At 32.3% G+C, this 14,270-nt stretch overlaps 1 protein-coding gene across 3 annotated transcripts in view; it reads left to right on the top strand.

Moving 5' to 3' along the window:
- The window catches only part of LOC132703789 (sodium channel protein 60E-like), a 192,846-nt gene that overhangs the window by 152,509 nt on the left and 26,067 nt on the right, over positions 1–14,270 (top strand). For all 3 annotated transcript variants that reach the window (XR_009619148.1, XM_060673274.1, XM_060673266.1), the window contains exons 14-18: positions 1,133–1,326; positions 1,386–1,491; positions 5,042–5,167; positions 5,228–5,393; positions 7,235–7,326. Coding sequence is in view for 2 of the 3 variants with exons in the window: in XM_060673274.1 (XP_060529257.1) it covers positions 1,133–1,326; positions 1,386–1,491; positions 5,042–5,167; positions 5,228–5,393; positions 7,235–7,326 (684 nt within the window). In the remaining variant the exon portion in view is untranslated. The remainder of the gene's footprint in view (positions 1–1,132; positions 1,327–1,385; positions 1,492–5,041; positions 5,168–5,227; positions 5,394–7,234; positions 7,327–14,270) is intronic.

Here is a 14,270-nt window from a genome sequence, read left to right as displayed (position 1 = left end):
CGGCTTATTCGGAAAGTGGTAACAAGTTTCTATCTATGTATTTTAAAATATCTCGCCAGACTAGCGCCTTGCATTTAAAGAAAAACAACGTTTTACAAATATTAAGCAAAATTGGATCTAATTTGATTCTAGAAATATGAACCTTGAATGGTCATTTCATTATAACCTCGGATTTTGATTTTAAGAGGCTTTTAATTTTCAAAGTTTTGCTTGCAAAAAAACCATAAAACTGAAACTTTATTGGTATTTTTTTATTTCTTCATGACCGATCCACCAATCTGGAGATGCACTTTATGTTATATATACGAAATTTGGTATTAACAAAAAACTGGCTACTTGCACTGTCAAAAGTGTTTTTTGATTGTCTAATTGAATTGAATTGGTTCTAATTAGAAAAAAATTGTCATAAATTCTTCATTTTCTTCAACAAAAATTCTGAGCACAAGATTTTAAAATTTTAAGAAATAAGCTTACTATGGGCGTTTTTTTTGTTATAAAAAATTTTGAAAGAAATATATCACAAAGTTTTGGATAGGTACTTAATTCAACTGCCAAACAATTTTGTATTTTGCTTTTTCCTTTCTTTATTTTTTTTTTTACTGTAGCTAAACAAAAGTGAATACCTTAAAAAAGATAGAGTAAATTAAATAATATAATAGTTATAGACCAGTTGATACAATACAATAATTTTTATCCATATTTAACGTTCATAATGAGATTTGACATTCGGCGGTGCAGATAAAAGTGATAGAGAATTAGATAAATAATAAATAATAGATATTTCAAATTTTCTCCAAATTAAATTAATATAAGTGGTAAAAACGTTTGACCGCGCATTTTTAAATGTTACCGGCAAATGCCCACTTGTCATAAATGCGAAACTTTTCACGTCTGTATAATCAGAAAATCAGAAGGGAAAAGAAGAAAATTATAGGACCAAGCAGTAATGTTTTTACCTTACTTATCAGAGAGACACTATGTCTCAACTCCAAAACAAGAATACAACAATAAAATTTTAGACAAGACATGAAATTACTATATTTCGTAGATAGCAATCGTGCATCTATTTATTAAAAATTTCTTTTAATATCAATTCGGTTTGAGATTCATTTGTTATCCATTTCTTTTCCAGCTACGGGTATTGAAACTAGCTCAGTCTTGGATCACAATGAAAGTCCTGTTGAGTATAATCATAAGTACCATTGGTGCACTGGGAAATTTAACGTTCGTCTTAGTGATAGTCATCTATATATTTGCCGTCATAGGAATGCAGCTGTTTTCGAAGGACTACACTGAAGATAAGTTCATTCCGGATCCGGTACCAAGGTACACTTGCGTTTAAGCAACCATCCTTTGTGTTATGATAGAAACATTTTTTGTTGCAGGTGGAATTTTACAGATTTCTTTCACTCGTTCATGATGATATTTCGAATATTGTGCGGGGAATGGATCGAACCTTTATGGGACTGTATGAGAGCGGAAAGCACAGAGGTAAGTGACAGTAACCTTCTAAAATTAAAATACTAAGCAAACTGATATATTTGGGTTGAATTCGGTGCAGTCAATAAAATCATCCTGAAAGAGACTTCAGAACGGTGTAAAACCTCAACAAAGGGACAACAGACTGACTATACACATACTTATTACTTTAATTTTTTAATTTTATAATTTTATTTTGACACACTAAAAATTAGGCATTATGTATTTTTCCTCGGTTTTGGATCTGATTATAGTTGTGAAAGCGCTCTTGCAAATGAATGAATGAGGTGATATTTTTAATTTTTATGATGATAACAAAAGTACTGCTTTGGCTTTACTTAATTTTAGCATATTATTGACAAATTATGACACTCTAAAAATTAGGCATTTTGTATTTTTCCTCGGTTTTGGATCTGTTATAGTTGTGAATGCGCTCTTACAAATGAATGAATGAGGTGATATTTTTAAGTTTTATGGTGGTAACAAAAGTACTGCCTTGGCTTTACTTAATTTTAGCATATTATTGACAAATTATGAAATCCTCATTTCTTATAAATTATTATCATCATTTTCAAATAACAGAACACAAAAAATAATACTTAACGTATCAACATTTGGCTGTTCACCTCAAAGCAGTATTTTAGGTTCCTCTCTTATGCAATTTGTAAATTCGAGTTTACAACATGATCACAATTTTTTAATTATCATCTTCTTTCCCATGACATTTAACTGTACTTTTCATTTCCTGAGAAATGCCTTAACGAAGTAAGCAAATTTATAAAATTAAAAGCGACGTAAAACTGTCCATACCGAAAAACTCTTTTGCCTTTTTGTAACAGCTGCAAAAGTTTAGAACTTACTTTAGATTCACTGCTAAAATGTAGAAGGCACATTGCCAGCAAGTTATAAGTTGCATAAAGTAGTCTGAAATTAATGTATGGTAGATCGAGTTAGTCGTAGAACTAGCTATTTCACCATATCTGGTTAGTTCAGGCTAGTTGAATATGTGCAATCGATATAAGCTCCACGCTGTTATTCTATTCTAAAATTATTCAATTCAATGTGCAATGTGTCAATTATTCAATGTACTACAAAATTAGATTTCGAACGTACATCCACAATGTCATTCTCCGCAGATAAGGTACTTTTACTGGGGTGGTACTGAAAAATATAAAAATATAAAAAATAATAAAAAATATAATATAAATATGAAAAAATATATGTATAAAAAGATTTCGTTTTCATTTCTACTTACTTAACCTGTACTTAGATACTTGCTTGTCTTATCTCCCACTCCCACTCCAGGCCTTGTCTATTCCGCTGTCTGTTACTTTACTGCTAAATTTTGGGATGAAGCAGCAACTGGCTGTGCCAGATGTCTGACTTTCTTAACCCTTTGGTAGCAAATTTATTTCGAGATATAATTTTGTTAATGTTATTGATATTAACAGTTAAAGCATTATAGCTATTTATTATCATTATATATTTTACAAAAATTAACACAAAGTGTTAGCAAAAAGAAAAATTGAACAATATACTGGTTGTCGTGTTTAAAAAATCAAAAGTTGTAGCCGCTTTTTGATACAAGCGATGGCACTATTGCACTGAAAAGATTTTACTTCGACAGAGACAAGAAGACAGGCTGCATCAACTAACTGAGTTGCCAGCAGTAAGAGTGTGGGGTGAACCCCACTCTCGAATAAAATGTAAAATTAATAATATGAGCTTGGACCTTAACGGCGCTCGTTAAGAGTTCGTCCAAGTATAAGTTTAGACCCCATTTGCTAGAGTAGCGTAAAGTGGAAATTTCATGCATAGCAAACGATTTGCTCGTGTTGTTTTAGCATGTAGGTGTGTTTACATAAAACCGAAGGAGCATATTAGAAGAATTTTGCATAAACGCGATGTGTATCGAGGATGTTTATGACTTTCAGGCAAGGCCACTTTCTAAAATAAACACAACATTTGCATATTAACACTCATTTAATGTCACCGAATTTTCCTACTAATTATATTCACGTGGAATGGAAAATTTGGGTTTGTAGACACAAGCGTCAAGGATTTTCTTCGGTTACAATAAAATCGATTGGCGATTTCGCGATTGGCGGAAGCAACGGAATTTTGAATAGTTGCGTTGTTGCGTTAAGACGAATGGATAGCTGCCTAATGGTACACTTAATTTTTCGCATGTTTTGAAACACCCTGCATATGTGAAATATGTCTTGAAAGTTCTGAGGAATTAAAAAATGATTTTATATGCAAAGGTATTTTATTTAAAATTATAAAGTTGTTAGTTGTCAATGAAAATACAAACACCCCCTATGTAAGGCTTATTGTTTTTCGATGTATAGAACTTTAAGTTGCAATAAAACAACGATGGATTATTTGATTGACATGAATTTTATTTATCCGAAAGATAATCTTGGGGCATTACATTTTAAATACGATTTCTGGCATATGAATGCCACGGCTGGCGCGGATGTCCAATTTTTGATGACTTTTTCAAACATTTGTGGCCGTATATCGGCAATAACACGGCGAATCTTGTCTTCCAAATGGTCAAGCGTTTGTGGCTTATCCGCATAGATCATGACTTTTCATAGCCCCACAGAAAGTAGTCTAGCGGTGTTAAATCATAAGATCTTGGAGGCCAATTCACAGGTCCAAAACGTGAAATTAGGCGGTTACCAAACGTGTCTTTCAATAAATCGATTGTTGCACGAGCTGTGTGACATGTTGCGCCGTCTTGTTGAAACCACATCTCCTGGACATTATGGTTATCCAATTCCGGACTGAAAGAATTAGTGATCATAGCTCTATACCGATCACCATTGACTGTAACGTTCTGGCCATCATCGTTTTTGAAGAAGTACGGACCAATGATTCCACCAGCCCATAAAGAGCACCAAACAGTCAGTTTTTCTGGAAGTAACGGTGTTTCGACGTACACTTGAGGATTAGCTTCGCTCCAAATGCGGCAGTTTTGTTTGTTGACGTAGCCATTCAACCAGAAGTGCGCTTCATCGCTAAACAAAATTCGCTTATGAAAATCGGGAAAAACGTAAATCTCGTTTTGGGCCCATTCGACGAATCTACGCCTTACTTGATGATCGTTTGGCTATTCATGATGATGCCAAACCAAACTGAGAATAAATCACTTGACAGCTGTTAAATCGGTCGCCATCATGAACAGTAATGCCAACTTAAAGTTCTATACATCGAAAAAAAAAACACCCTTTATAACAAGTAATGATTTAAAAGCATAAGTGATCGAAAACAATTTTTTTGATGGTACGATTTGTGGTGCAGTTACGCCCTTTAGGCACTCTTGCAATGTTCAAGTAGAATTTGCAGCATTCTCACTTTCTTCAATTTAGAAATTTTCCAATAAATCTCGGCTTAATATATTTGCTAATGGTAAAGGGCTCTCTGAACACTCTGTAACTACAGTAACCTATTTGACTATTTACATTGTCTGTGGGTTTTATCAATTTTTAGGTCAGAGTCACCTGACGTGAGTTACTCTTGTATTAAAGTTTTTTGTCGATTTTTCAATTTCTAGGGCCCCGGAACATGTTTGGCCGTGTTCCTACCCACGCTGGTCATGGGCAATTTTATGGTGCTCAATTTGTTTTTGGCTCTGTTGCTTAATAGTTTCAATTCAGAGGAACTCAAGCACAGAAAAGAGGTAAGTATAAACGGAAATTAACTGCTCTAACTTATTATCCAATATAACGTACAATCACAGGAGGTTGGTGATGAATCGAAGTTGGCGCAAAGTTTTCAACGAATCCGGGACCTCGTCAGAAAGCGTCGCCTTCAGGAACAATACCAGAACGAAAACAATACACGTCTGGAGCAGATCGTGCGTGAAGTGATGCAGAAACACGCCGAAGAACAAGCTTTGAGAACAGGTGAGAAGCTAAAATTTGTAAATATTTGTCTTTCTTATTTGAACTGTTCAGTTCAATTGGTGTAATTTATTATGAATAGTGCATGGAATTCGATTTTTTTTGCTGGTTGTTTAATTGTGAACACTGCAGAAGTAGAAAAGAGGTCATTCATATTTAATAAAAAATTGTATCAAACCCGCTACAAGTTGAAGACCATATAGTAGTGAATTTGATCTTGACGGGCGTCATAGAAAGTGAGGCAAATTTTACACTAAAAAAAGTCTTCTAGTAATGGGGACAGTATTTTCTTCAAATATTAAAAGAAAATTATTGTATGCATTTTCCAAAATTTATATTTGTATTTAACTTAATTTGTTTTCATTTTATTTTGACAACCATCTGATATTAAAGGTTTTTCTCTATGATCTTCTGAACGTACCAATAAAAACAATTCAGATCTGGAAATGTAAAGAACATCGGCAACCTCACTTTCTTTAATGGAACACCCAGTATATTTTTACTTAAGATGAAAGTCAATTTTAACCAAACCAAAAAATATCTAGTTGGTCGATATTTGGTTTATTCGTTTTTGAAATAACTTGGGTCCATTGAGGAACAAAACATTATGTGTAAATTTTGATGGTACTCTAACAGATATTAATAGTGTCGCGATGACTAATTATAATTTCTGGAAACAATATTTGTTAATTATGTGGGTCATTCGGAATATCAGGAACGTTCAATAATTTGCCTTTTTTATTAAAACAATGAGAATGTGTTGCAAGTTTTTCTTAAAAAATATTAGGCATTTTGTGAAAAAAACATTTTTACTTACCGTTCGATCTTCACTGCTGCAGGGATGTTCAACAGGAAAAATAGGCACTATTGGGTCATTGAAAATCCCTGCAAAACAGAAACGGTAAAAAAGCAAGAGCGTAGGGCTCTGTTTGGTGCGGAATGTTGACTAATAAAGTTATTGGGTCAATAATTTTTGACCCGGTAATCAGTATTTACACATTTCATAAAAATTAAGTAGAAAAACTTCTGTAAGCTATATCTGTTCAGCAATATAGTAACAATAACCTTGGACCCATGTTGTTCTATTTGTTAATCTTCCGTATAAATAAGTTTGTTATGTTTGCTTTAATACAAGGAGTTGCAGATGATTTCAAGGAATTTTGAGCTATAAAATAATTAACAGATTGCCAGTCACTTCAGTCTGATATAAATGATGTTATTGCCGTTTGCGTGACATATTGTAGAGAAACCTGAACCCTTGAGTTTGAATATAAAATAATAAATTAGAGTAAAAGAAGTTAAGGATCTTGGAGTATTAATTGATACGAAAGTCTCGTTTCCGAAACATATAAATGTTTCGGAAAAGCTTTTATTTTTGGATTTAAAGCAGATTTATCTTTAACTTAAAATATTGCGTATGCAAGCCAATTATGGTCTCGTGTTTATAAAATACGCACATTGACAATATAGAAAGTGTGCAGATCTTTTTTTTAAGAATTGCTGCATTTAGATCGACAATTCTAAGGTATATATTCTAATTACAATGCTGTTCTAAGTCGGCTTGCTTTTTGCTGTCAAATTAATCATAGAAGGTTGGAGATGCAAAATATTGTCTATGTCTATGCAAAGAAATTTTAACGAGTTTAATTTTAAGGTTTGTGGCAGTTTTCAAAAATTTATATGCAGTTTAAAATTTGTGACTTTTTGACCTTATTGTATCGTTAATTAATATTTTACTTGTTTTCCACATAAAATAAATGTTTTTTCTCTTATCCTATGGAGTTTCTGCTCCTATTCTATTAAGACAGAGAGACTTATTTTGACACCATTGCATGAAATTTCAGCGGAGATGAAATTACCTCGCGACAAACTCAGCTACCAGGAGGCGATGAATAGGCCAATTTCAATAATCAGCTACGATCCGCCTGATTATCAGGTAACAAATTTTTTTATTTATTAAAACTATTACTGTCCTATGTCTTTTTTTGATTCAGTTTGATAGTAGTATCATTGATTTAAGTTTTTTGTTGCCAATTACTTCGAAAGTATTTTGAATTGTATGTCCCCGAGTAGCAATATCATATTATATATCAAAAAATCAAATAATTTTTGGATTTGGTTTAATTATCTATAATATAAATGTGAGGTATTATGTCGACCACAATAATTATTGATTTGTTAACGAGAAACTTGATTTAGTAAGAACGGTATAAAATAAAAACTTTCTACCACTTTCGGTTAACCCGACGGTTGTTTTAGATGTTTAGTTATGGACTCACAGTTGATCTTAAGCGTTTAGTTTCATGAAAATGTATGTTTCAGTATGGAATTTTTAATATTCTGTACATACACTCCGAAGCCATTTACTTATTCATGCTTTTCTAAATATTCAGTATGCGTGCTGTGAAAAATTGAGAGGACTGAACAAATAAATATTGAATAAGCTCTTCGGCATCGAATATATGATTGCAAACATTTGGGGTCAGTTTTCTATATTTTATAATTTAGAAAAGGTCGTATCAACCGAAAAGTGTGATTACTGGAAAATGCCCAATTATACATAGATTAAGGGTACGAAAAGTGTAACTATAAGACGTCAGCTCCGTTATTCACAGCCGCGAGCCACTTTGTGTTTTCGCAATTTTTTACATATTTTGTTGAAACTTGAAACAGAAAAAAGGTCTGTGCAATAACTGGATAATAAATTTGTGTGCTACCTTCGTTATTTTTTTATAAAACAATATCAGATATAAGTGGCTACAAGGTTCTTTATAGATATTTTAAGCTGTATTTGTTTTTTTTTTTACATTTAACACTGTAATTTTTAACTGTCCCATTTGGGACCATTGTTATTTTCACTGTTTATCGCGGATGTCAGTAAATGTTTTCTTTTTGCTAAATCAGCATCATACGCAGATGATCAGAAATCATACGCGCCCGTGAAAAGCCTTAACGACTGTCATAAGTTTCAAGAAGATCTTGATCGTTTTTATGAATACTGTGTAAAAAATCGTCTATTTTTAAATATTGATAAATGTTACTGTCTTAAGTTCAGCAGGCGGATAAATGATATAAACTTTGACTACACATTCAATGGTGTAAAAATAAAAAAAGTAGAGCAGATTAGGGATCTTGGAATAACTATAGATGTAAAATTAAGTTTTGATATCCACATTGATAATATAGTAAAAAAAGCTTATAAAAATTTAGGTTTTATATTAAGAGTTAGCAAGGAATTTCAGGATCACAAATCGCTTATTATTCTATACAATTCCTACGTTCGATCTCACCTTGACTATGGCGGTGTGATATGGAGTCCTCAGTATTATAAATATATAGACAGAATCGAGAGAATACAAAAAAAGTTTGTTTTCCATTTAAATTTTAGATTTAACTGTAACTTACTAACTCATTCGTATGAAGCTAGTCTTAATTTCTACCATATACTGAAGTTATCTGTTAGAAGAATTATCTCCAGTGCTATATTTTTGCATAATATTATTAATAGTAGGATTGACTGTCCTTTACTGTTGGAAAAACTATCCTTCAATGCCAGAGTCGTTATAACAAGAACTCCTTCATTATTTTACGTGCCTAGATTTAATACAAACTTAGGTAACAATTCCCCAATATCTCTTTTACATAGACATTACAATAATTATTTTTCGCACATTGACATCTTTGCGTTATCACTTAATTCGTTTCGAAATCAAGCAATTAGGGTTTTTCTATAAATTTATTTTAATTTTTGATTTGTTTTCCTTATTTTTTCACATTTGTTTTTTGTAATTCACGCACTTATTATACAGTGTTAGTTTTGGTTTAGTTTGGCAAGTTTGATTGTTATTGTTTTTTTTTTTATCTTCTGCTTATCGTAGATATAGGTAGGTACTTACTTATAAGTTTTACTTTGTTAATTAAATAATGGTTAGTGTGTCCTTGTAAATTGTGAAGTTAGTTCTTCATGTTAGGGCACCTTTGTAATAAATAAATAAATAAATAAATAAATAAATATACTGTCAATTTAGCCAATATCTCAAAAACTACAATCGTTATCAAAAATAAATAAGACTGAAAAAATGATGCAAAGTAATGAAATATTGATAAGTATTGAAATATATTTTTACGCCATAGCCCTACATTGATAAAATTTAGCTTGGTAAAAGTATTGAAGTCACTTCTTTTGTATGTTAGTGTGCCGTTTTTATTTACAAAATTTACATGAGACCGCTCTCCGGCTTTAAGAAAAATAGTTGTACTTCGGGAGAACCCACACTAGCATATATAGTGCCACAAGTTTGATAAAAGCTATTTTAGTTACGAGTTTTTTTAGCCGTCTAAAAAGTAAGATCTTGGAAGTTCCTCAAAATTGTTTGTGTGACCGCTTCATTGTTAGAAGTAAAGTTTTATCCGCCAAGTCTGGTGGCCAAATTGGGTAAACACGGGATTTTGAAACTTTAATCCCAAGATCACAACTCGGCAGGTGAGCACGCGAGCATGGTCTTGTTAAGACAGGATATTTTCCTTTTACAGATGAGGACGTTTTTCCTTCATTTCTTTGTTCAGCCGTTCCAATAATGATGCATAGCGCTCTTTTGTTATCGTTGTTCCCTTTTACAAATAATCAATGTAGTTCAGCCCAATCGACCTCATATATCGGTGTGGAAACTGATCTACTCCACTGTGAACAAATGTGCAAAATGAACACCACTGTACTTTGCGATGCCCATGTAACCTCAACTATTTCACGCATTTTGATTCATCTATCACTTCAAATTATATCGTGAATTTTGTGCATTTCGGGGGTAGACATTTCTAGAATGCGTCCAATTAAAACCAGGTACAAAAACATCAGCACCCCTTTCAAATAGAAGTTACTGCTCGAAAGTTCCTTTTACGCATTTTTATAGACAAATACAAGTTTTTTACTTCAATCGACAAAAATAAACTATGCGATCGATAGAGCTGAAATTTTAACACCTGACTAATTAAGAATGCTACTTAATAATAAAAGATTATTTTCAATATTACGATCTCCATCGCCAGAAATAAATCAGAAATATTTGACGAAAACAAAATAAGGAAAAATAAAATGAACTTTAAAAAAACATTTAATTAATAGTAATAAATCAAGTATCTTTCTCAAATTTTCCCTGCTGGTCCTCCGTGAATTCTTCGACGATGGCCCAATCCTGGAGGTCTGCTGACGAGAAAGCGATGTAAATTACCGCACCGAATAAATATATGCCTGAAGCTATGAAGAATACTATTCGCCATTCTTCCACAGTCTACCAAAAACAGAAACCATGTTGAGAATACGGCAAAGAAAATAGTATCGTTAATAAACAGGAAAAATATTCCAAAAATGATGTTTTTATCACATGATTGATACAAGATGTTATTGAAATGATATCATATAATTTAACAAATAAATCTTATGATGGAGGGGAAAATGGCCAAAATATTAGTTATAATGGTTACTGCCTGGTATTCCACAAAAACTGTGACAAAGATTCGGTATAAAATGCTTGTCTCGGGATTTTTCGATGGGATGACAAAATAATGGCCGCGTTTTAAAAGTTCAGCGGACTTATATTGTTTTGTTTCATAACACTACAAAGACGAACGTTGCTAATCTCATATTCAAAAAATAGTTTGTCTTAGTATTAGTGTCAACAAAATTTGGTTATACCATTAGCTTAATACATCCAAATATGAAAAACTTATTGAACACTCTTATCACCCTATTCGCTGACACGACAACAACTTTAAATGGCATTAGTTTGCCAATAGTTTAATTAAACTGACTCACGAGTGCAACTTTTCCTTTTAGCATGTTAACAAAATCACTAACCACAATTTTCAAAAGAGGATACACTAAAAAATTCTAAACAAGTTATTCAACACAATTTCATTATTAAATTATGCCGCAGTCGTATCGAACAACATCTCTAGTTTAATGTTTACATTGCTTTACATTAAATTGTAAAAAATTTCCTTCAAAATAGTGATACGGTGTTGTCTATAACCCCAAATAACCTTTGATTGATTCACAAACGCCTGTATTGACTTTGTCTACATAAACAAATTCAGGAACTTAATGTAATTAATTAAATTGTATAATTTTAATGACGAAGCCGAAGTCCAATTTTATATGTCCACCGAAAACATTTCTTTCTATAAGAAAATTAATCAAATATGTAACAAAGGCTTTCAGTTGGAAAAATCGATAGATATATTAAATAAAACATGCAAATATGTCAGAAATGGTAGGTCATAAATTAATATATAGTAGGATATTGTGTATGAAATATCCCTGGATAGCTGTAAGGAATTCAAAAATGCCTTAAACAGTAAACAGTTAAAATTGGAATATTGTTACTTCTTCCCAAAAATAGACGCATGGTGTATATATAACACCAAAATATTTTGAAAGTATAACTGATTTTGTTTCTAGATTTTCTTGACATTTTGTTCAGGTTTTGAGATTCTCATATTCGTTCATATATCCCATAATAATCGAAAAACCACTACTCTTTTGTAATAATAATCCAAAAACACAGAAAAAATACTTCCAGTTAGACATTTAGACGTTAATTTTTTTTAAGGTTGTCGGAAGAATTGAACTTTTGTAGAAGACGCCTGGATTTGGAAACATTTACTTAAACTCGAGTTCTTTGGGCTGTTTCCTACGTCAAACGGTACGTCAAAAAGAAATCAAAACACAAAACAAATGAAAATTATGCAGTATACGTATCGCACGTATCAATAAAATTTCATATCTTCATGTCAGTAGATTTCGAATATTTAAAAAAAAAACAGGTTTAAACGGGTGCTTATTCTTTCAAAATGACATTTAAAAAATATTTTAATCAAGTCTGCGCTTTGCCTTAGCAAATTCTTTTGCTTTGGTTTTATTTTTATGTAGAAAACTGCGTTCCCAAAATAGTACGCAGTTTGATGGCACTGACCATGAACGTTTGTGTACAAGGAAAACGCATAGTACTTAGCAAGCCACAGTCTAATCACATCAATAAGGATCGCGGTAATACTGACGTTACCTACCGGGTTATCAGAAACAATATATCCGGATAGAATCGGGCTTACTATTCCTGGCAACGTTCCAAACGTATTGCTTATTCCCAATACAATGCTAGCGTACCGGGGCGCAATGTCCAGTGGATTAACGCTGCAAAAAAATAATAGGCGTCATAATTTTAGTAGTTTCTATATCTACAGTTCGACAAGTAATGTCATCAGTAAGGAACGCTTAAAAGCTGACTACGAAATTTTGCGCTACAATGAGAAAGAACAGTCAACCGTCAACAGTCGTTTTACAAAATTGCATAGATATATTACCACTCAATTATAGACTCGCTAAACTTAAACAATATTTATAAAGGAAGAGGCATTTATTTTTAAATATAAATCTTATAGCTTTATAAGAAAACGATTAGTGTAACAAGTTTTTTAATTCGTCCGTCCATTAAATAACAAAATATTTAAGTTTTATAATGTTGCTTTCAATGCGTTTCAGCTACTTTATCTATAAAACCTTAGATTCTGGTTACCTCAGGTTTCGAAAACAGATTTTTAAAATGTGCTTCGTTAAATGTCCGGAGATCAATTTTAATCAAGTGGTAAAAACTGATTGTAAATAATCATAACAATCTAACAAAAACCTAATTTGTCCGACATTGGTCGCGTCACATCGGGTTCTGCATCAAGAAGATCGCGTATTTACTAAATGTTCCTAATTTTCACAAGTAAGGCCCTGCTAGTTAATCAAAATGCTACAGAAAAGCATCGTCTGGACGTCTGCAAGTTAGCAGTTTATAGAATTGCAATGCCGACCAGAATTTTAATTACTTCGATTTGAAAAGCGGATAGACATCCATCCCACATTTTATAATGCATATTTAATGCGCGCTGCATCTGTGTTGCTTGTTTTTAGAAAATAACACAGCAACAATATCTGGGTTTAAAATCTATATAATTTTATAAAGATTATGGTATGGAAATATTTTAGGCAAGGCGCCGTCCTATTGGACAACTTTTCTTTTGTCTATTTTTTCATCTAGACCCAAGGTTTGAATTATCAATTTTATCTCTAATTACATCACATCCGTAACACAGCGATTCATGTTGTAAATACATGGGATATGATAGGTAGAGATGTGGTCCAAAGTCAGAAAAATGATACTGTGTTCTGAAGTTCTAGAAGAGTCCCAAAAAGGTTTTGCGAAACCTAATATTGTTACCAAATCAAGATATCTTTATTAGGACTGTCGTCACATTTTGGGTTTAGCTGATTATTCTCTGGAAGATTTTGGTACAAATTTTGAGCAACAGAACACTAACGACTCCTTTCTTGCACTAAGGTTTTGAGATATTTAAATGCAGCCCCTTTCTTTGTTTTGTTGTGATATTATTCAATTTGAAATAACTTGAAATTTACGTTTGTAGTAAATTATTCTTGATGCTCCAGATTTAAGCTAGTTGCTTAAGTATAGGTAGTGTTCAAGATTCTTAGGAAAGTATGTAAACGAAATGGAAAATAACACAATATAATTTTATGTATACATCTTTACAGATCTGCTTCTTCGGGGCGCTGCCTAAAAAAAGCTATTTAAAATCTAATGCTGAAAAAATTTTCACAGCTTACGGAAGTTCCTTTCAAATATATTTTTATTTATTTAAAATGATAGCCTTCTTGGACCAAACATATTTTTGGTTAATGATATGGATTAATTTACTATTTATTTTTTGTCGACCGATTCGAATGACGAATTATTACCAAAAATTTTTATTACATTTTAACAATAGCTCGAAATTATATCTGAAATCAGAAAACACGGGTATTTATGTAAAAGGATCTCA

This window comes from Cylas formicarius, unplaced genomic scaffold (genome assembly GCF_029955315.1).
Source record: "Cylas formicarius isolate icCylForm1 unplaced genomic scaffold, icCylForm1.1 PGA_scaffold_10__41_contigs__length_53128322, whole genome shotgun sequence".
NCBI classification, from domain to species: Eukaryota; Metazoa; Arthropoda; class Insecta; order Coleoptera; family Brentidae; genus Cylas; species Cylas formicarius.
Note: the sequence above shows the minus strand (reverse complement) of the source record. Positions and strands in the feature narration are given on the sequence as shown.